The sequence below is a fragment of the Musa acuminata genome, chromosome BXJ2-3, assembly GCF_036884655.1.
Source record: "Musa acuminata AAA Group cultivar baxijiao chromosome BXJ2-3, Cavendish_Baxijiao_AAA, whole genome shotgun sequence".
Classification (NCBI taxonomy): domain Eukaryota; kingdom Viridiplantae; phylum Streptophyta; class Magnoliopsida; order Zingiberales; family Musaceae; genus Musa; species Musa acuminata.
The window spans coordinates 1,518,830-1,542,450 of NC_088340.1; the positions used below are offsets into that span (position 1 = coordinate 1,518,830).

General features: G+C 36.6%; 3 protein-coding genes across 10 annotated transcripts; 2 read left to right on the forward strand and 1 right to left on the reverse strand.

Annotated features, from left to right (window-relative positions):
* The first annotated feature begins 1,145 nt into the window (after positions 1–1,145).
* On the forward strand, positions 1,146–8,930 carry LOC135606796 (heterogeneous nuclear ribonucleoprotein 1-like). 3 transcript variants are annotated; one of them, XM_065098047.1, is made up of 4 exons: positions 1,146–1,587; positions 2,050–2,279; positions 2,463–3,660; positions 8,428–8,930. In XM_065098047.1, exons 2-4 carry the CDS (start codon positions 2,058–2,060, stop codon positions 8,439–8,441), a joined length of 1,434 nt encoding a protein of 477 aa, XP_064954119.1. In that variant the 5' UTR covers positions 1,146–1,587; positions 2,050–2,057; the 3' UTR covers positions 8,442–8,930. The 3 variants fall into 3 exon arrangements, with proteins under 3 accessions (XP_064954119.1, XP_064954120.1, XP_064954118.1); XM_065098048.1 differs by having other exon boundaries at positions 1,146–1,575; positions 2,057–2,279; XM_065098046.1 differs by having other exon boundaries at positions 1,147–1,575.
* Positions 8,931–10,163: 1,233 nt separating this feature from the next.
* On the forward strand, positions 10,164–13,012 carry LOC103977131 (uncharacterized). The gene is made up of 6 exons (XM_009392561.3): positions 10,164–10,409; positions 11,621–11,719; positions 11,800–11,908; positions 12,311–12,382; positions 12,520–12,525; positions 12,615–13,012. The coding sequence occupies exons 1-6, from the start codon at positions 10,219–10,221 to the stop codon at positions 12,717–12,719; spliced, it is 582 nt and encodes a 193-aa protein (XP_009390836.2). The 5' UTR covers positions 10,164–10,218; the 3' UTR covers positions 12,720–13,012.
* Positions 13,013–13,443: 431 nt separating this feature from the next.
* Positions 13,444–20,503, reverse strand: LOC135606795 (uncharacterized). Of its 6 annotated transcripts, none has more exons than XM_065098041.1 (14): positions 20,080–20,501; positions 19,822–19,938; positions 19,508–19,605; positions 18,182–18,265; positions 17,215–17,342; positions 16,952–17,024; positions 16,814–16,859; positions 16,599–16,708; positions 16,321–16,428; positions 16,165–16,224; positions 15,523–15,584; positions 14,522–14,571; positions 14,207–14,409; positions 13,444–14,074 (listed from the first exon to the last, which is right to left on the reverse strand). In XM_065098041.1, exons 1-14 carry the CDS (start codon positions 20,333–20,335, stop codon positions 13,850–13,852), a joined length of 1,620 nt encoding a protein of 539 aa, XP_064954113.1. In that variant the 5' UTR covers positions 20,336–20,501; the 3' UTR covers positions 13,444–13,849. The 6 variants fall into 6 exon arrangements, with proteins under 6 accessions (XP_064954113.1, XP_064954112.1, XP_064954115.1 ...); XM_065098040.1 differs by having other exon boundaries at positions 14,207–14,418; XM_065098043.1 differs by having other exon boundaries at positions 14,207–14,522; positions 19,822–19,934; positions 20,080–20,500.
* Positions 20,504–23,621: the final 3,118 nt, after the last annotated feature.

A 23,621-nucleotide genomic window follows, 5' to 3' on the forward strand; every position in this document is an offset into this window, starting at 1 on the left:
AAAGAGAATTCCTATTGAACATATATCTATTGTATATGTGTGTATATTTATAAATATTGGGACCAACATGTGGTTTCTAAACTTTCAAAGTATATATAGATAATTTGAATTTACTAAATATATTAATAAAATAAAATATTATAAATATATGAAATAAAATGACTGATTTTCATTAAAAAAAATTCTCTTTTTAGAGATGATGCCCCCTTTTTCAATTTCCAATTTAGTGCTCCTATTTTTTCTCGAATATCCTAAATACTATTTTTCCCTTTCAATAAAACAATTCATATTCGCGTTCGATTTGCATAGTAGTATGGTTCAATCTATTTTCTAAGTTAAATCGATTATATTGGTATACCCTATTTAACCTTCTTCCTTTTTCCTCTTCTCCTCTCGAATCAATGACTATAAGGTAGATCGTCATATTTATTTTATATTTTAAGAAATAATATGTTGAACTCAATAAATAAAATTATATGTATATTCCTATAAAGAGTGATTTAAGAATTATCTAAAATCACATGCTATCTTCGAGAATATTTTTTTTATTTTAAAAATTATCTTATATGTTTATTAATATTGTATGTAACAAAAAAAAAATCATAAGAATTATCTTATTAACCTTTTATAGTGTTCTCAACATAGTTAACTATTGAAACCAAGATATTCTTTTTTGACACTATTATTTTGACGTTGATGTAATAATTATTTATATATAATATTTATATTTGTAAGGATGAGTTTTTGAGGATTTTAGAAATTTTAAAAAAATATATACATACAATTTACACACTTTATTGATTATTATGAAGGATTGATGGTACAAAAGATATGGAAATTTTCCTTCTCTCCTCCTACACACCATTAATCATTCATCCATAGTTACATCTACAATGGAAATGGAAATGGAAATGGAAATCTCATATTTTGATTTCAAAAAGGGAAAAATAAATAAATAAATAAATATATATATATATATATATTTTGGGGGTCTTTTTGTAGGAAAAAAGGCCCAATTGGAAGAATACCTGCAAATATGTGGCGCGCACCGGCGGTTGGGTTTGCGCGGGGTTGGGATCGGTTCGGCGCGGGCTCGCGAACCGAACATGACAACGCTTTCGCTTACTAATTCGAGCGTAAACCATTCGAAATCCAACGCAGCGGCGATGGGGTCTCACCAGCTTTCCTCGCCATTTCTTACCATACCGCACCACACGACAGCCGAGGGAGATCTCCCCACCCACACACCCCTTTCTCTCGCCTATTTATGCATCCCTCCATCCTCCCTCTTTCTTCGCATAGGAGGCTGATAGGATAGATTAATGGATATGTTTTTGATGTAGGAAAGGCCACGTTCGTTCGTCTTCGCTCCTTCCATTCCCTTTTTATTATTATTATTATTATTTTTAATTTTTGTTTGTATGTTTGTCGATCGAAAGGAAAAAGAGAGAGGAAGAGGAAGATAAGAGTTTGTTGTTGTTGTTGTTGTTGTTGTTTCTCTGATGCCGCCTCGCAGATCTTAGAATCGCCCCGATTGCTCTTCTCGTCTTCGCTCCCGGCGCACGCTTCGGATCGGTGAGACCCTCCGTAGGTGCCGTCTTACTTGTGATTTCTGATTTGGTTTTGCTTTGGCCCCATTTGAAGGGCCGCGAATCCCGTTGATTTTGCCCGATTTTATCTTCCTGGTCTCGATTGTGGTGTCGGATTCCTTTTTCGGTTTGTCCGATTCGGTTGAGCATCGAATCGCGTGCTCCTGTGATGGCTTTCTTATTCCCATCGGATCTACGTCATTTCTGATCGCCCGAGCTATCAAACATTTTGGAGGACTCAAAAAGGAATGTTCGAGTTGTTCTCTGAAGTCAATCATAACTATTTGCATCGATTCTTCAAAATTGATTTCTTTTCTTTTCCATCATTCATTCCGTTTGATTGGTAAAGCGTGATTTTTTTTTTTTTGTCTGGGGGGTTGTATCTGTCTTGAATTGTTGGAATTCGGCTTCATCTGATTATGATTGTGGCAACGGGAAGTCAAGGATGCTTAATTTGCAGAAAACAGAATGCGGTCGGATCTTGGAAAGCTGTTCGTCGGTGGGATTTCCTGGGACACCAACGAGGAGCGCCTGCGGGAGTACTTCAGGAACTACGGAGAGGTGGTGGAGGCCGTGATCATGAAGGACCGGACCACTGGCCGCGCTCGCGGTTTCGGATTCGTTGTGTTCTCAGACCCGACCGTCGCCGAGCAGGTTGTCATGGAAAAGCATGTGATCGATGGACGGATGGTAAATGTCCAGCCTTTTCTCTTCTGCTCTCTGAACATGCTTTAAAATCTTTACGCTCAGCATTGCAAATTATAACTCGTGATTTTGATTCTGGACAATGTTGATGGCATTTAGTTTTAGACAATTCTCGATGATCGGCAATTCGTTCATGAAACTGTTATATCGAATCGATCAATTGCTCAGGTTGAGGCGAAGAAAGCTGTTCCCAAGGACGACCAACAGATCCTCTATAGAAACAACAGCAACGTGCATGCTTCTCCTGGTAACGGCCGCACTAAGAAGATTTTTGTGGGAGGCCTGCCATCCACCATTACAGAGGGTGACTTCAAGAAGTACTTTGATCAGTTTGGGACAGTCACTGATGTTGTGGTGATGTATGATCACAACACCCGTAGGCCCAGGGGATTTGGTTTCATCACCTACGACTCAGAGGATGCTGTGGATAAGGTGCTATTTAAAAGCTTCCATGAGCTGAATGGCAAGATGGTAGAGGTCAAGAGAGCTGTTCCCAGAGAACTCTCCCCAGGGCCTAACATGCGCTCCCCTATTGGCGGATATAACTCCGGTCTGAATAGAGTGAACAGCTTTCTGAATGGATATACTCAGGGATACAATCCAAGCTTGATTGGTGGCTACGGAATGAGGACGGATAGTCGATTAGGACTTTCTAGTAGTGCAAGGAATGGTTTCTCTTCATTTGGTCCTGGCTTTGGAATGAAGATGAATTTTGAACCTAGTATGATACCAAACCTTGGAGGGAATTCAAGTTTTAGCAACAATATTGGATATGGGGGTGGTTTAAGCCCATATTACACTGGGAACTCCACTAGATACACTAGTCCTAATGGTTATGGTGGGAGTAGTACAAATACTAGCTCTGATTTCAGCTCAATGGTTCGGAATGCTTGGGGTGGTAGAGGTCTTAGCTATACTATGAATAATGCAAGTTACAATGACTATATGGCCTTTGGGAATGGTAGCCTTGGCGGCTTTGCCAATAGGACTTCGAACTGGGGAAGTGCTCCTCCTATCTCAGCTCGGGCTGGGGAAAGCACTTCCAGTTATGTTAGTGGGAATCTCAGTTATGGAGATGATGATAGTGATTTCGATCTTGGTGCTGGCAATTTTGGGAGAGAAGGTGGTACTATATCTGCTAAAACTTCCTTTGCTGCATCAACTGGTGAATTTGAAGGAAATTATGCGGAGCTGTACGGTGGCAGTTCAGTTTATGGTGATCCTACTTGGCGATCATCATCTTCAGAACTTGAGGGTACTGGTCCATTTGAATATGGGCTTGGTAATATGCCTTCAGATATCATAGGCAAGGGCTCTGCTGATTATGCGGGCAATTATAATGTTACCAATAGACAACCAAATAGAGGTAAGCAGTTTCTTTAACTTTATCCAAATATAGATTATATATGTCTTCTTGTTAGCCTTGAAGAAGAAAATTACAGGCATGAGCATGCATGTAAGTATGAAACCTGAATAAGCTACTTTTAGATGCCAATATGAATGAACATTTTCATGCATCAATCGGATCCATAAATCCACGAATGAATAAACACTTTTATGTATCATTGCATCCATAAGTCATCTAAGTTTTGTGGTCAACCCTCAAAGTTTCACCTTTTATGCTTTAATCATCCTATAAAATTCCATGTATTGTGTGCATAGACATTCTCTTCATTGCAATGTTTGAGAAAGATAATGCTTCTTACTTTTTGAGGATGAATATATTTTAAATGTATGCTTATATAATGCACATACCAAACATTACATGCTAAACTTTTATTGTTTCCGTCATCTTACATACAGAATCAGCATTTTACATCAGTAGTTTTATTCTCACCAACAATCATTACTGAATTCAAATACTGGGCATGGCCCTTACTGGGCTGTCAACAAATCCTTCCTTTTATTATGTCAAAGTTATATATGCTCATGACAGACAATTCTGCTAACATTCAAGACCATCTGCTTGGTAGAATAAGAATTTGAAACATCATTGGCAGCAACCATATCCCCACAGATTTTTTACACAACTAAAGCTCCAAAGTGTTAGAAGGTAATTTGTACTAGTAAATGAAAGTAGAATGAAATGCAAGAGAGCAATAGGATTTGTCAAAACATGAACATGTATGGGAAAAACTGAAAAATGTCACTCACTACTACAATTAGAAACCTGACTATTCTGTCTACAACATGCGCTTCGCCTTGATTGTTTCATCTGCCTCTTGTGTTCAGCAGGGGTGCTTGACCTTGTATGGATTGGGGTGTATGGGCCTGAGTTTCCTAGTTAAGTTGCAGTGCTTGCACTGTCTGATACTTCCGATTCTTCTGAAGATCTGTTTGATTATCGCCGACCATATTTTTTTTAACCCCACTGACCACATTTAGAATAAGCACCAGAAATCATTTATCAGCATTCACAAGAAGTCTTCTATTGGACCTAGTGCATTTCACATGATCATGATGTTGTTCTATTCCTTGCACAGATGGAGTGCCATAGAGACTTTTAAGTCCATGTTTGAAATTCCTTCATGCCCTTTGAGATCCTGAAATTATGCTTAAATACTCAAAGTTGTGGTTGTCTAAGGACTTTATCCACTTGAATCTCTTGTTTTGTTTTAGTTACCTCTTAGCTCAGAACAACTTGGTTGCACTTTCCAAAGAAAGGGTCCTGATCATATTTAAAAGCAAACTATGGACTGAAATGCTGCCATAAACTCAATCCTGTATAGAATCTTTTGCATTCTCTCCTCAGTACTAGAAAGGCTAGGGGCAAGATTGACTAGTCCTTCACATTTTTTTCCTTTGCTATATGGATTTTTTGTTTTAAGCTGATATTGTTGTTCATTATAAGGGAAGCATCTTTCCTTAGAAAACACTTTCTTGAACACATTGCAGATAAGTGGTTCAGAATCTTCCTCATGCCTCATCTTTTCTTATTTCTAACAATCATACACATTACTTTGAAGTTTGAAGCACACAGGAGATACAGTACCTTCTCCTTATCCGAGCTTTCTGCAACCAAGAAAGGTTTAAGCTGCTCCATCAAAGGAGTGTGGAAGAATACCATTTTTAACTTAACTTTTCCACTTTGTATCAAGGAAATTCTATCACAATTTGCTATTTTTGGCTTTCATTATTGCAAATGTTATGCCAGCCCAACCATCGGTTGTGTTATCATCCTTTGATGAACAACACCTCCTTGATTAGGTGCACCCATACTAAACCCGATAACAATTCAGTTTCAATAAAAATTAGGATTACCTGGTTTCTTTAAGCTTTTCAAGAAAATGGTGAAGGATGGCAAACAGCAATTATGGTGGTTCCCTGGCTGCAAGATTATAGGAATTTTAACCTACATAATAGTCATCATTAATCATTATAAAAGGATTCTCTAAATTTTGTATAGAGAAGGGTCAGTAAGATCTCTAACAAACATGAATGAACCTCACACATCTCAAATGAATGGCTGAACCTCAGAATTTGGCTCTGTAAATGCTAATATCAGTAAAGTTCTGAAAAATGATGAAACAGTTGAAAAATTATTAATACTTTGCATTAGATATTTGCACTGAACTCTGTAATTATACTTGAATTTTATCAATTTCATAGTGGTTCAACTTCACTAACTCAGTCTGCTTCAGTCTTGGAGTGTGAAACATATTATCTGAATCATAAACAACAAATATTCTAGGTGCCTTACTTCTTAGAAAAAAGAAGAGATGGAGATCTAACAAGAATTACTGTAGTCCACTACGAGAAATTGAAAGCAATTTTTGGACTTTGTAAAAGAGACAAAATTCTGCTGGTTTGCAATGGTTTGGATGGTCTTATCTCATTTTTTTATTGCATTGATCTTGAAAATGACAATTAAGGAGCTTGTGTAACCCTGGACAGAGACCATTAAAGGCTGGGAATGAGAGGTTCACAATATTGGCAACTTTTTCCCAAAAAACAAAAAGGAAAATAAAGAAGAAACTGATGAAGTTTTGGTAATTCTGTACGTAGTTGTATTAGTCTTAACAGTTTGCTTGATATCAAGTTGAAGACCCTTGTACATAAACACACCCAAAAATCCACTCGACCTCACTGTAGATGGATGGACATTTATTTCTTCTCCCACAGATACATGTATCTTTCTCTTTGCTGTATATTTTGAGATCTGAAATTCTCTGACCATATTTAGTTAACCTCTTAATTCATTGTATACAAGAATGACTATAGTGTCCTGGAAGCTTTCTACTCTGGATATGTACCTTACAGATTCCAACATGTCTGGCCAACTCATATGGTAGTTAAGAACCGTTATGCAAGTTAATATATATGCTAGCTCGTTTGTTATAATATTTTCAACTTTTTCTCTGAGATTCATTTTATACTTGCACTTTGAAACATTAGAGTTGGGTTGTCAATGCGGAAATATAATTTATGGGACCAAGGTCTGGTCTGACAATCTGCAGGGTGCTTTCAATTATAGAACATGAAACATGAGTTTGCACACAAATTTAAATTTTATTTCAATTTGTTTCATTGTTTTGCTGTTTGCGTTATCTAAGGTCTGCTACACAGAGTATAACGAAATAGATACCTAAATTTGCTTAATGAATAAGTTTAGGTGAACAGTTTGAACCCTTCTACCATCAGATGAAGAAACAAAGGCATGAGCTGCATAATCTTCGAGCTAAACACAAACAGTATATGGACTCTCTGACAAGGCTTTTGAATTTAATTAAGCACATCTTGCTAGTTTCATGTGGTTTCATAGGATGATGATAATTTTCTTACTATGATACTGTTAAGTGTAAACTAAGTGTACATGCTACCAAAACTTTAGGTTTCAACAGCACAAGATGATTTAGTTGTTTTTGCACCAGTAGCCTGCACTTCATTTGGCATGGATTCTACAGCCTGCGAGTGCTTGTGTATATATGGAAAGATGAGCATCTCGAACTTTAGACTAGTATTGGCTGTAATAATTGAACTACTTCCCTAGTGCATGCAACAGAGGCCTGAAGGTAAGCAACCTAAATGCATCATTAAGTAAATTTATTCTTTTAGTAAACGGTTCGTTAGCACAGAATAGAATTTCCGTAATGAAGTACAGTTTCTTAGTTTCTCAAACCAAGGTATATATCCTTTGCATTCTAGGCATTCTTCCTGTAGCTGAGAACATAGCTTCGCTTAAATCTCAATGAATCCATATGACAATAATCAAGAACCTATGCATTAAAACTCTCAACCTACCCCAATTAGATTCAATTGCTCACCAAATTAGCATCATGACAAACCTCATCAAAATGGCTAGTAATCCATATCTTTCTACCTTTTTGTTTATCAAGTCACTTAACCTATATTCTCATTGTGTACTCCAGATGAATTGTAGGTTTATCCGCACTAGTATCTTCATGCTTGACCTTGCTTCAGAATTTATTTATATTTGTTGGACTTCATGTCTATATTGATGACTGAATACAACTTCAGAGCATGGACTAACAGTTCATATTGATCGGGATCTTGTTGTTAAGTGTGCTTCTGATGTAGTTCTAACTTCTTCTGAGAAATAATGTTTGGATAAATTTCCCCCTATGAAGGTTCAGCATTGATGCCATAATAATATATGGGTGGTTTGTGCATCAGATAGTCTGTTCATAAACACTAGGAGGGATAATTTGTTTTGTTTCTGCTTCCTGGAAGTTTATCATCATATTTTGGGTTAATTAAATTTGACTTGTTTTGCAAAAAACAACAAATAATAAAGAGTCAACCATCATATGTTTCACCATATGATAGCTGTATTTCTTATTCCGTACTGAGGGTATGGATACAGTATCTACTATCTAGATGGAAGAAATCTTCAGTGGTTCATATAGGTGTGCAAGCAGATATTTTCAAATTTATTTTTGTTCTTCTTCTTATCTTGTCTCTATGATACTTATTCACATTATATTGCCTCTTTCTCATAAAATTCTAATATGTTAAAGATATATTGGCAGAGAGCTAAAGGTATAGCCTGCATGTTTTTCCAGATATGCACTTACGGGATCAAAGTCTTCCTTCCAAGTTTTGCATGATAGAAATCTATTTGATTTCCTTTGTAAAAGATAATTGTTTCCTGATATTTAACTTTTTGTTGCAGGAATTGCTACCTAAGGTGATATTTGCTACATACTTTCGAGTTCTAAGATTACCGATAGGTGAACCATCTTGTGAGTGAGGTGGACGGCTTTGAGTTTTTCATATCTCGTACATTGTATTGGTTAGTTAATTTTATACAGCTAACCTGGGAGGAATCAGAAAAAAAAGAAGATCCAGATCCAGAATATTCAAAATAATGGTTCTTGTGTCAAGCTTTGGAGTTTTGAGTTTAGTTCCGTGTGCCATGTAGATTTCGTTTCTTTGGGTTTGATTGAGATGTAATTTTGTCGGGGGGATACATTCTGAACTGTTCAGATTTGCGCAACCCATGTGCCAAATAGGCCTAGTTATATCTCTACAAAAACGAAAGATAGCATGTTGTTGTACTAAGATTTGTTCTTTCAGATGTACCAGAGATTAGGTTGTGTTGTTATTGTGGATTGTCCCAAAATAACTATATCATGTATTACTTTCAATATCTGAAGTGAGGTGATTCATTAGTCATTTGCATATGTAATGCCATGCACTTTCTATTGCTTTTCTTATGTTTTTGGGGAATAGTATTAGCCTTAACTTTCTCTTTGCTCCTAAAAGTGAGGCATATATCTTATAAATGTTCATTTTGGTTGTCACAATGGATTTGGATATGTCTGTGGCTACTGTATAAAGGTCAGCTCATTTGGTGGTGGTGGTGTACTCCATCATGCTGAGGATTTAAAATCTTATTTGGTTACATAAAAAATATATTTTTATTTTGATGGCAGTGTAACAATAATATGGTAGTATTTACTTATCAGAGATTAAGATTGTAAAATTTTATTTAATAAAATATTAATTTGGTATTGATCCATCAAACTTATCCAACTCAAAATTTCATTCATTCAGCAAAAGTCAAGGGTTTGAAATATCATTTGAAATTTTAAATATTTTATTATTATTATATATTTTGAGATTTATATTTAGATAAATTATCGAAAAAAACTTCTAATAATGGGTTTTTATAAGATGACACCTCCATATTTGATTTTTACTAGGAGCATCATTTTTATCTTTTAATCAAAATATCCTCAATCAAAATATAATAAAAGCTCAAAACTAAGAGTATTTTATGATAAATTATCCTTTGTATTTTCAATTTTTTATAATAGTAATAAAAAAATATTATAGTAATTAAAACTCTCAACAAGAATTATTACTTGATATATTTATTTTCATTTCGAGTTGTAGATAAACAAACTATCCATAGTAAATGGATTTAAGATTAAAAATAATAATAATAATCCAACTGTTAATTAGATTAGAGATGTTGAATGTGTGGTGATGTCGGATAACATCTTGATGTATACTTATCACTCGACACTTCTTCGGTTGTGTCAGCGGACTCCTCTAGAACCGCGACAAACGTTACGAAACTTGCCACACAAGGGCTGTCTACGTCCGATGGGTCGTGTCTCAAGTCATGTCTCGATGATATTTCCGTCAACCTTCAATATCACAACGGACGTACAGTTCTATAGAAGAAATGTAATAATACTTTTGTTAGGGGGCATACTGTAACTTCGTCAGAGAAGAAAATTAGAAGAAGGGGATTAATGTGAAGTTTTCAAATAACCCCCTAAACATAGTACATATTAAGTTTGTTTCTTTTAATGTAATTTGAGTTTCTACGTAATAATGCTTTTGTTAGGGGGCATATTGTAACTTCGCCAGAGTGGGAAGATAAAATGGAAGGGACCAATCTGGACGGGTACTTCGCACCGGCTATTGTCCGAGGAGCTGTGTAACCCTAGCCATGGCGAGGCCGAGATCGGGATCTTTCCTCCTCTACCTCCTCGCGGCGCTCCTCGTCACCGCCTTTCCGGCGGCGTTGGCGAGCTCCGATGCGCCATTCATGGTCGCGCACAAGAAGGTGAGCCTCACGCGGCTCAAATCTGGCGTCGAGCGGGTCTCCGTCTCGATCGACCTCTACAACGAAGGACTCTCGTGAGTTAGCCCCAAAGATCTACGCATTTCTACGGTCTAGAGTTCTGTTTCTCTTATCGATCGTCCGATCTAACTGATGGATCGTACGTACGGCGTCTCCAATCGGGGAAACGCTGATTGATATCAAACGCCGATCTATCCATTCGATGACATCGCAGATTGAAAAGACATTGTTTACTTTTAGTTTTGTGTCTTCTTACTTAATTATGTTGCTCGTATCGATTGTCTGTTCTAATGGAATCATATGCATGACATCTCAGATCTACGAAACGTTACTTTTTTCGTTGATTTCTTACTTTATTAGCTTTCTTTATACCATCTGCTTGGTATACAAGTACTTTGTTTGCTACTAATATCTCTTTTCTTTGTGTATCGGATATAGTTTTGAATCTTGTTTTATAAAATAGGTTCTGTTATTTCCATCATGACAAATTCATGCCAATTGAGGGATTGATTAGTCATTAAACCATTCTCCAGAGTTAATCAAGTATTCTTGAGCTCAATAGCTTATTTTGAGATCACTTGCAACAACAAAGAACTACTTAGAATGAATAAGTCAGTTAAGTGCTGCCTGCCTTTTGCTTTGTTGGTTATTGTTTCACTTGTCTTTATTTATATTTCATGTTTTTGCTTGCATATAAAGCGTGGAAATAAATCAATCAGTTTATTCTCTAATTTATTTAAATTCCCTTGCTTGTTCCAATTTGTCCAAGTTGTTTCGAAACTTTTTGTATCTTCTTTAAAATCTGTTATGAGGTTAGCTATTGCGCCATCCGGAATTCCTTGATTAATCTTGTAATTCTCATATTCTAAGTGCTATGCAGACATTTGTTTTCCTTTGTTAGAGGTGATTACCTATCAAATTTTGAAGCTTGTTTTTGGTAATTAGGTCTTTATGTTCCATTCTCTCCTTATTCGCATCTCTTTTTTATCCTTTCTTATGTTCCTTGCAATTCTGTGAGATCTTTGTATGGAGCCAATGCAATGGCAAATTGCTCATTCATTTAGATTGGAGCCATTTTCAATCAACATTTTATATTTCTTTTATGATTAGTGTCTGTTATCAATAAATCTTAGTAACTTCTTCTTAAGTGTATTATTGTCAGGTAAGAGTTGCGGTTTTTAGCCTTGGGTCCACCCAAAATTTCCTTCATCAGTGTGCTTTGTTGATTTTCATACATCATGCTGTACGTTAATCGGTAATATTTCAGGACTGCATATGACGTGAGCATGAACGATGATAGTTGGTCACAAGATATGTTTGATCTTGTCTCTGGCAGCACATCAAAGACATGGGAAAGGCTTGATGCGTAAGCATATCTAATCCTACAATCTCATTCATGGTAAAGCCATTGGTCTTTGTGATAAATATGATTTCTGTTACTTTCAGTGGTTCCTCAGCCTCTCACTCTTTTGTCTTGGAGTCTAAAGCGAAGGGCATGTTCCATGGTTCTCCTGCTGTCATCAAATTTCGTATTCCCACAAAGGCTGCCCTACAGGTATGGTTCTTATCTCGTTTGTAAAGGAGCATTAGTAAGATTTTAAGGCGATGCATTTTGAGTCCGTATTGTATTTCATTTTGGCTTGCATTTGAAACCGTTGAGCATGAAATCTTTTAAAGAAAATATTGGGCATGAAGGACAACATCTTGCGTTCTACTTCTTGAGAGTTATCCTTCTGTGGCAATAATAATAAGAATGTTCTTGAACATTCTGAAATTTGTTAAAGTGCTTAAATGATTTCTTCTCACCTATTTTAAAAGCCTCGGAGATTTTGCAGGAGAAATTGTAGATAAGAATCCATACCTATATTATAACCTTTTGCTAATATGGTTAATGATCGATGTTTGCTACCTCTTTTATTCACTGGAAGGATGTTGTAATTGATGTTCACCCTTGTAGGAAGCTTATTCTACCCCCATTCAGCCAATAGATGTTCTCGCCGACAAGCCTCCTGAAAAGAAATTTGAATGGGTGAGTCATCCACATGGCATTATGCATCCATTACTAATTAGTTGTTCCCTGTCTTGCAATTTCTGATGCTCGATTGCGACTTTCATGTGTTGGCATTCTCTGCAAACCGGCACAATATATGATTCAACTTGATTCAGGCAAAGGTAAATCTACTTCTTTCTGCGTATTCATCATACTTCCGAAACATTCCCAGTCTAAAGCTCATCGATTTAAAATGATTCGGTGTATGCAGAGGCTGTTAGCTAAATATGGATCGCTGGTGTCTGTTCTGACATTGGTCGGATTGTTCGTCTACGTGATTGCAACTCCATCAAAGTCAAGCAAGAAGAAGCGCTAATTTGATTTCCAATTGATTGCCTGATTTCTTTGAGAATGTTTTCAGTGTCTACAGGCTGAGTTTTCTTTATGATACCTCAGTGTTTTCTAATTGATAGGACTAGCAGGGAACTTTTTAATGGTCAACCTTTATCCTCACCTGGTTATAACATTTGCTTGCTAGTGTTCCTAAAATGACTAGGTCTAGAATTTGGATGAAACATGTACCAAAATTTACTACAAGCTGCCCTTTTGTCTTTAGATTGAATGAGTTTTTCCCATGATAATAATGGACATTTTGTCTTTCCCCTTTTAGTGTGTGAATTTTCATATTTCATATGTTATCCCATTTGAAAGAGTATACAACTTCATTTTCTGAAACCATCTGCTTGGAACTTAACAATTTGCTAAAATTAGTCATGCAATATATTATCACATTTGAGGGATTATATAATATTATGTTTATGAGTGCCATACAAAAGAGTGGTCTGAGGCTCTTAACAATATTTTTCATAATATAATAATAATAATAATAATAATACTTGTTGCTCTTCTGAGTGCTTAGATAAAATATCAAAAAAAATATCAGTTAATTTATCTGATAAAGACTTTGACACTTTATTGTAAGATTCCAAATTTGAATCTCATCTTCACCTTTTATCCTTTATAACAATATACAGTATGTACTCACAAAAGTACTCACATGGCAAAGCCTGTGTAACACAAATTGCATGCATCAAAGGTCATAAGAATAAGATTCTACCCTCGTCTCATATAACAAATGAAAATTGTTTAATGACAACAGTCATCTACGCTCATTCTAAATTTACACCGGTCGCGATGAGAACATCAGTAGTATAACATCATCAATATAGAACTGGAGAAACATGGGTGAGCTCTCCGAGTTGAAGTGTTCAGGCCATGACTGACTGATTATTTGAGATATGACAACCAGCCTGAAAGCAGAAATCCAGTATCCAATTCAGTAGCATTTCTCACAGATAATATCCATGGTTACCGATTAAAAGTCCAAAGAAAGTTGTGCTGGCTTCAATCCTGCTTTTGACAATATCTTCATGGCATGCGCAGAATCAATCTTGTTTCTTCCCGAGTACGATCCTGTCATATGTCAATTTTGTCACTAATCCTCCTTCAGGCAGGATTTGCTCTGTCCTCATTCTCTAGGTTGAGAGGAAAGACTGTGTCGAAGACAACTCTGGCGAAAACATGTCGGATTTCGGCAAGCCCACCTTGGGCAAGAGTGAAATAGTTTATTTTACACCCTTTTTTGGTGACGAAGTCTCTCTCCCTCTGTCCATATCTAACACACTCAAACAACCTGCAAACTCTCAGATACAATTGTAGCGGTATAAATACCTGCAAGACAAGCAAGAGTTCCATTAAATCAAGAAACATGTTACATGATTGATGCTAGTCACAAGCAACCATCAGAAAATTTGAATGGAGAAAAGCATTGATTTACTTCTTCGAGGACCGTGTTATACTCACTAAATCAGAATATGGGGCCTGAGGATATTGTGCCATTGCTTGCGAAACTAAATGCTCATCTGTCATTGAACTTAATGCTGAACCAACCGACGAAGCAAGGTCGATAACGTCACTAAGCAAGTCCCCTTCAGCATCCCACTTTTGAGGTTCCAACAATTCCGAATAGCTACCGTCATGTGAATGGGTAATCTTCTTCGCAATATCTACAGCCTCTGACAAATTCCCTCCATTATGAAGAGCAAGGGTGAAAATTGCTACTACTAAGGGATCTCGAGGTTGACGAACTAGTGCTTGATGAAACGCTAAAATCCCTACCCTGATAAGTAGATAATCTACTAAGAACGTTGCAGTAGAATAACATCATGCTAATAAAAAAAATGAAACACTGATTAGAGTTCAGAAAATATATATATATAAAACTGAAAATGAAAATAAATGGAAGCCTTAAGTAAATGGAGCAATATATAAAACTAAAACGAAGTTCAGAAAAAAGTAACCAAGATCATATCACAGATTCAATATCAATGTCGTCATCATGTTTCCAGTAACCATGGATTATCATCTGTGAGGTGATACCACAGCACATATATTTACTTATTTTATTTATCTATCTACTATGGTATACCAGTATAAAAGCCCGATGGCCCCCGCCTCATCTGAACAGAGCAATAAATTCACAACTGAAACTGTACCAACCAAAATAACAAGTGAAGACTGGAATTAAGTCCAGAACTAACTCAAACTGATTGGTGAGAGTGACTGAAACATGAACTAACTCAAAGCAAGGGAAATACAATGAGACCATAAACTAACTAGAAATTGGAGCACAATTGACTTGCTAACAGATGAACAACGATATAGCTTGAAAATGACCATTAAATGACAAAGATGAGTTCATCCTGCCCCACTGCCAATAAAGATCATAATACACTTAGGAGGGTGATACCTGCTGTGGTACTAAAGCAACAAAAGTCTATTGTTCCATAGTTTGTTTGAGATAGATGCTGATTCAAATTAGTTATTGTTTAATAATTGAGACAGGCTGCATCATGTGCAACTGACACCCACAAACTCTGTACCAGTGGCATGTAAGTTCTAAGGATTTCATAAATTAAACAAAGACTTGAATTTCAAAAGAACAATGTGAACTACAAATCTAAATATGATCTTGTACTACAAGGTAGTATTGGTAAACAGTTCCCTGAATATTTAAGTGGCAAAGATACACTTGTGTTTGACATGAATAGTATTGGCATGCTATTGTTAGTGCAATTTTTTGAATGCAACTGAAAAACCAAAATGAATTTTCAACTCACCAGAGGCTGTTATGGCATGGCCTGTTAGGCGCAAGAAGCTTATCCAGGTTGGCAAACATAGCCTGCATACAGAAAGTCAAGCAAAAGAACTGCAACTTCAGTCTACAATTAAAATGGACTAAAAAGTTGTAAATGTTAGAATATTTGTTCATTTTCAATTTGTAGTTCACATGATTGAGAAAACAGTCTACTGGACCTCCCCTTCTTTGTATTTCTTTCTTCATGCAAGTTTGATGCAATATAAAACTAAATAGATAAATGGTGTATAGAGAGATGACATGGTAAGAAAGATGAGGGTTAAAAACTGGATGAATTTCACAGAAGTTGGTGGAAGATAACCATGACCATCAAACTGTAGAGAAAATCAAAAGTTTCAACATGAAAACAATTCCAATCGTCGTATTAGACTACTAACTAGACTCCTATGTTTACAAACAAAAAAGAATTCTCTATAAGAGAAAAGATCAAAAGTAAAGATCGATAGATCAAAAGCAATGATTTCAATCATCTCATCTCTCAAATCTTCATTATTCTGCCATATCAAGACCGATTCCATGTAATGCTGTTATATTTGTCCTGTCCAAGTCAGATACTGAAAATGAAAAGTTATCAGAAAAACAAAGAGTCTAGATTTAATCATACCAGTAACATGTTTGATCGCTTATCTCGCCTTCGAAAACCTTGTGAAACAAAATATGCTGCCTGTCAAGTGCAATCAAAGCATTCAATTTCAGCAAAGAACAAAATCAGAAGATACATGATGAATAAAATAGGCCGACCAATTGAAATATGATGGACCTGGATAGGTAATAGTAGTTCAAGAAGGCCGAATTTCCAAAGCAATCTCAAAGAATTTTCAGCTGATCCATATGCTAGCATATAGTTCATTTCCATGAGGATTCTTCCCTAAAATATGGAAAAAATTGTGCCAATGACAAAAAAAACAAGGTTTTCATCAACTAATTGACATTTAAAACCTAGAGTAAGAAAAAGGCTAAAAATTATATATATATATATATATATATATATATATATATATATATATATATATATATATATATGTGTGTGTGTGATACCTTGTCAAGTCTAAGTACTGAGCTAGCAAGATCCTTCACAGAATAGGCTGTTTCTTTTGAAAAACGGAAACCTAAACGAGCTGCAATTCTGATTGCACGCAGAATACGGGCTGCAAAGGATCACAAGAAGTGCCATACAATGCTTTGAAAGAAAGATTACATGTTTCTAGACGTAAATAAGGTTAAAAAATGGGGTGGGAAATAAGTTAACTCACCACAGTCTTCCGAGAAGGACATATTTGCAGGAATTACAGTCCGAACCTAATTGAAAAGGAGAAAAAACATGAGCTCAAAAGTCATGGTAAAAGGGTCGTTGCAGAATAATGTCTGACAATTATGAAATACATGCACACTTTGGAATTTTTAATGTCCTCCATGCCTCCTAAGTAATCATAAACTAGCTTCGAATATGGGTTGAACATTAACCTGAAAAGAAAAAGGTAGAAGGGAGAGTAAGAACTGCTTCCAAGGAAAGAAGCATACATGTCAGTATGTCACAAATATGTTTGCAATTACTTGAAGAGAAATGAATCAAATATACTCGGAAAACAACTTTTTTAAAGAAGCAAAATTAAAGCAAATCACGTTCAAACTTTTGAAGAGACTAAATGATAACCCGTTAATGGTGAAGTCCCGACCAAGACAATTTCTCCAACGAACATAATCATGCTCATCACAACCAGATCTTGAAAAATTAGTCAAATCATGGTTTTGCTTTCTTCCATGGGTGTTAAAACTTGAAACCTGCTCCATCAGATTAAGAAGAGTGAATTAACATGAGGAATCTACCTGACTACAGAAAGTTATTTTTTTATTTTCATAAAAAAGTTGATCCTCGCTGCAGGGTAAGTCTAACAATCCAAAATCGGCGTGTCAGAGTGTGCAGGAGCTATTTTGTTTATTTTGTCTCTACAATAATTGTAATATTTCAGGAGGTTTTTTAAAATATTAAATTGCCACATGATAACATCATATGTAACTATATTCCACTTATCAAGATCGTTCAAGGAGAAGAATAAGAAGCTAAAATAAAACGGAAGAAATTTGGGTAAATATATCCGACTGAAGATGCACTACAAGAATGAGAAGTAATCCCAACCATAGATTTTGCTAATAAGTATATGGCACATCAAGATGCTCACTCTACATCAGATATGGTATAAGAGAAAATTATCTAAAATAAACAAAAAAACAAACAAGAGCAACTTGTCTTACATCATACTAATATCATAGTTCTTGGCCTACATAAAACTGGTGCTAAAGAAACTTGCCCTAAATCACAGGCCCCCTTTGAAATCAACCAATAGAAAAAGAAGGAAAAAGAGATCACCCCAAAATCAAGTGAAAAACCCCAGCAACTTTTTCCATCAGTCCCTCACATGCAAACATGTATAAATATACAATGTACATATTATGTGAATCTATATAAAGAGAGATATATTTATCTGTAATTTTATGTTTAAGCATATTTGAATTGACAGGAAACTAACAAAATATGCAAGAACTTTTATCTTGCTGAGTAATCTAAGGACCAGGAAGCCCATATTCTGCAGAAAATAGAAAAAGATTAACTAAGAACTAACCTCCACTATGCAGTCATTAACATGCACATGGCATATTGGAAACCTTTTTCCAACTATATCACAGTGCGAAAAATTCTTTTTCACCTGCAAATATTATGTAAGGCTATAATTAACATATGATATAGATGACATATATCATTAAAAAAAATAAAGAAACCAACCAACAGAAAAACAAGAGAACCATGGAAGAGAATAGGAGTACAAACATGCCATCCCAGTTCCACCCAAATGTTACTGAAGTAGGCATTAAAGTGTCTATACCAAGCACAGGATGCAGCATGAAAAGAGGAACCAGCTACTTCAGTGATGATACATTTATTCCCTCCATTCCAGAACATTTTACTAGGATTTATAAGCCCTACATAATTTTAATAAATTAGAAAAACGTAATTACTCTGCTAGAATACTGGTGTCTCAAATATTTCCATGGTTCATGTTTTCCTCTTGATTAACCACAGTGTTTTCCCATTCTGTTCTCTCCTTTCCTAAAACATGCGCCTTTTTACCAAACAAGTGCAAAGGTTTGTGTTAATTATACATATCCTCCCTTTGCCAAAGAAGATGCTTAATCTTGTTCTTGCTAGAGAAGGGCCTTGTCATGTCAGCTTTCAAGGATCATGGATTAGTATAAGACAACTACCACAAGTAGAGCCTCTGTCAAGATTTCATTATAAAAGGTGAGTAAATATGGATTTCATAGGGACTATTTGAAAACCTAGATATTCCCATTTTGCTATATCATGATTATGTTCCACAACAACAAGATTCTGTTATGTCCCTGCTATATAAGGTTTGCTACATGGATCTGTTCTCACCATTGAACTACAAGACCTATCGATTAGGTCTCATGCTGTTAATTAAGAAAAATAAATTTCAAATCCCCAATGAAATACATTGCAAACCAAGTCATAAGCTGAAAAAGCCTTTGTGCAAGATACATTGTGTGCTTGGAGGTTATAAAACAACAGAAACCAACCATTTTGAGTCACAATATACATGATGAAGTTCTTTGCAGGGTCATAACTGAATGTGCAGTAATACTAGTCATACAAAAGAAAGTATTACTATTGCCTGTTGGTCCTCTTTTGTCTGTCTGAATTTTTGGATCGCTTGAAACAAAAAGTTCATTCAAGATTATGGTAGGCCCTAAACCTTACATACCATGCCATAGGCCCATTACCAAATCTACATTGTAGATCTTGGAACAGTTGTGTACAATTGTTGAAATATTGAGTTGTGGGATCTAAAGGTCTTCTAAAGATTTGAAATGATACCAAACTTAACGATACCATCAAGTTTTATAAAGAAGAAAAAGCAGGGATAAACCTCTCGGAGATCCGCTGAAGTTATAATGTCAAAATCTTTTGGTGTTTTCTTCATAACAAGATCTCGCACACAACCTCCAACCAGATATACATCATAGCCTGTGGAATCATAAACCTCATGAACTTATTATCTTAGTCCACAGCAAATATAACCATTTGATGCAACAATGAGCAAGGTTTTGTTATCAATGCAACAGAAAAAAAGATTATTAGCTCTTACATTTCAGCTTGCAACACTAGAAATCTGCTATGTTTGCATTTCAACTTAGTCAAATTCGATTTATTAAAACTTCTCGAAAAAGGAAAAAAAACAACCTTTTTTCCGAAGCTCGTTCAGTACCGTTCTGGTTGGCTTTGGTATCATGGAAGACCTAATTCCCAGCTCCTTGGAGCTCAGCATTTTCCACTCAGACCCTTGAAAGCCCTCACTACCTTGAAAGAACAAAATTACATTGATCTCTCCGCAATGACTTCGAATTGAGAGATAAAACAAGAAAACCTTATTTCACTGTTTGACGAAAAAAAAAAAAAAAGGCGTCATGAGAAAAATAAAAATCATCTAAGAGATTTTACTTCTTCCATTGGGTTTAGGAGAAGACGACGAACGCGGGGCGGAGGCCGGACCGGCCTGGTCGCCGCCGCTGCCGACAAGGCGATGGGGGTTCGCCAGGGTTTCGACGATGGCGACGGGAGAGGGAGCGGGAGCGGCGGCAGCGGTGCTCCGGCGGCGGCCGCATAGGACGAGCGGACGGCGGAAGGGAAACGGAGACTTCAAGACGCCTCCGAAGCCGGCGACCGCCATCTCCAAGTCCAGTATACGTACCACCATAAACACGGAGGATAAAGGAAAAAACAAGACCTCCGAATCTGAGATGGAAACCCTCGGGAGCTCGATGCGAGGGCGGCGATATCTCCAGGGAAGAGGAGATGAAAGCCGAGGGCAACAGCCACCACCGCTCGGTATCCTCCTATCCCGCCTCGAACTAATTTAGAACCGTCTGATTCATCACGCTCTCCCATAATAGCCTTGCTTTGAGATTATAAAAAAGTGCTGATGAAGTCAACATGGGCCGGCATCGACTCGGGTGGTTTTGGCCCATTCGATCCTCATTAACTACTTAATTGGTAAAGATTTTGATACATAAGATCTGAAATATTTAGAATTAAATATGATATTTGTTGTGAAAATAATATTTGAGTGCTTCTTAGTTTAATTGATAATTTTTTTTAATAAATTATTTTTATAAATAAAAATAAAAATATTTTAAGGCACCGAAATGCTACGTTCAAATTGATACTCGGATCTCAAATTATTAATAGATATCACTATGATCATCGATCGACAGAATACTATTCGATCTCGATTCCTCGGAGTCAATAATATCCGAGATATAAAGGATAATAATGATGTGATGGCATATGATACCGAGAGATATGAATGATCTATTTTTATTTTATTGAATACAAATAATAATAATATTTAGTTAAAAAATTTAAAAAAAAAAAAAAAAAAAAAAAACTAAAATATCCACCGTCCAATGCCGATGGAATCAATAGTTATGTAATTGGTGGCTAAAGTTAAGTTAGCAGTAGGGAGATGCCTATGAAACGGAGCAAAGCTCGGACGTCCGGCAATAATGGATAGCATGGGCGATGCATGTGCTGGATAGCATATCCAAGGACGAGTCACAGTCTCCATATTGTACTAATCACTGCAAAGTTTGACGCGTACCAAATTGCCTTCTTCCGTCCAATTTCAAGGATCCATGCATTTCCATTGATGGATTTCTTTTGAATCGTTACTCCATCTTTATATCTCCTATATGGAAATTAAGTTGTTCAATTTGATCACTTATGACAAACACTCACCTTTCGTGGTGTATTATTGTAATAATAATAATAATATTTAATTTATTATCTCCTCAATTTTTTTCCTTTCAATTTCATAAGCCTTTCATCTCTTATTATATATATATAATAATATATATATATATATATATATATAATATTCCAATTGAGAGGGCAAAAAGTGGAGAAGTCCTCGTGAGTCGACAAGTGTCACAAAATTAAGGACGGGAAACGGGGAGGGCCCCACGAAGGCGGCAAATGGAAGTGTGTGGGCCCGCCCGCATTCAAAAGGAATCCATGGGGGAGAGTTAGAATTCAATGGACGGGAGGCCCGCCCAGTTAAGGCGACGGTGCCAACCCACTGACACGGGATCAGAGGGCAAGGACCGCGGTGGCTCCGGTCAATCCGAGAGTGCCCATGCTCGGTGGTAGGCCGAGAGAAAGCAACCCCGCGAGCCAGCAGAGGAGACAAGCTTGACGAGGAGCCGCAGGGGTCAATCATTGGTGGGGGGGGTGGTCTGGTGCGCTGTTTCTGCTTCTGCTTCCGCTGGGGGGCGAATGCCGCATGTGAAGGCGCGTGACTGCTGCTACGGGGAAAAGAGAGAGATGCAGCTCTCCCACATGGGGCTTCGCAGGCAGTGCCAAGTTGGTGTCCTCTGCGGTGGTGCTGCCTGGTTGTGGCTTGCTCGTCTTCCACCTGCCTGCTGCTTGCCACCGATGCCTAGGAAAGAGTTGCCATGCTGTCATTAAGAGCTATATGATGTCAGACCACCTTCAAGAACGATGAATAATGACTGCATCATTTCAGAATTATTGTTGGGGTATGGAAGAAGATGTCATGCGATCACTCCTTTGAGCTTCAAAAGCTGGTGACAAGCAAATATCAAATATGCTCAGTAGGGTCTTACTGTACACACACACACACACACACACACACACACAGAGAGGGGCCTTCTGTGAAGCTTCCAAGGACTGATGTGGAGGCATGGAAAATAGGAAAACAATTTTCTATACTTTTGGTATTGTAAAATGTTTTTGAAAACTGAAAACAAAAAATTACTATCCAAACAACACTTTCTATATTATCCTTACTAAAACATCAAAACACTTCTTTGATGAATATGCCAATCTCACCCATGCATGGATGGTTAACAATAGTAAAACATCATACATGTCTAAAATTTTTCATCTAGTTTTACTAAAAATATTTAAAATTTGCAATCCTCTCAAAGTTAATGCTTTAAGAAGGCAACCACTAAAAAATATTTTGGCCACATCATCTCAGCCATTACTTTGCTGTAAGGCATGAAATAATGGAGAACCTTATAACAATCTGACAATATTTCCATATATATATACAAAGATTATATACCCTTCAAAGTACTTGCATCAGGACTATGTCCAAGTACATAGTTGTTCTATCAGCATTTGGTGGAGCATTTCAATTCTTCATCTGTGTGAACACCATCAGAGGTAACCAAAAATTAATGCATGAGTAGTCAGACATCATTTCATATAATTTATACTTTGGCTTCTGATGTTTAATTGTTTTTATGACCAATCTGCAAATCACAATACTTTATCCTTTTTTATTATACATTTATTGTCGTTACAATTGAAGCTTCTTTGGGTCCAACACACATTTAATATCGAAAGAGTGTTGTTTATTCTTGATGTTTATGCAAGCTGATGTGCCTATCATATGTACACATTGAGAACATAAATGAGAGCACAGTGGAGAGAGATATCAGCTCACTAGAAGAAGAAGAAGAAGAAGAAGAAGCTCAATGCTCGGTGGTCAAGGTGGTAGTTGATGTGTTGCTTTTAATTCTCACAGGAGCAGTGGTATTTGGCTATATATTGACCAAGAACAATAGACTATCTATCTCACAATTCAACTCATATTAATTGGTGCCATTTCCTCTCCCAACAACTCATTAAAATGTATGACACATGAAGATCCACAAAGACCTCCATGGTCAAGTCTTACCCTATTAATAGCTAGGCTAGGCTAGCTTGTCACACAAGACATGTCCTTTCCAATATGATAAATACTATAGACCATATTGCTTTGTTACAGTGGTGTTGGTTCAATGCTAAATACCTTAGTATTGGCCATCATTCATCATAAAAGTTCAGATTGATCACTGAAAAGGAGAGGAGTATGATAGAAGTAACTATGGCATCCTCAGCCTCTTTTAATCTTTTGGGTAGATAAGAGCTTCAGGAAGGAGTTGGGCTCCAAGTGAAGTCCTTTGAGGCAAAAG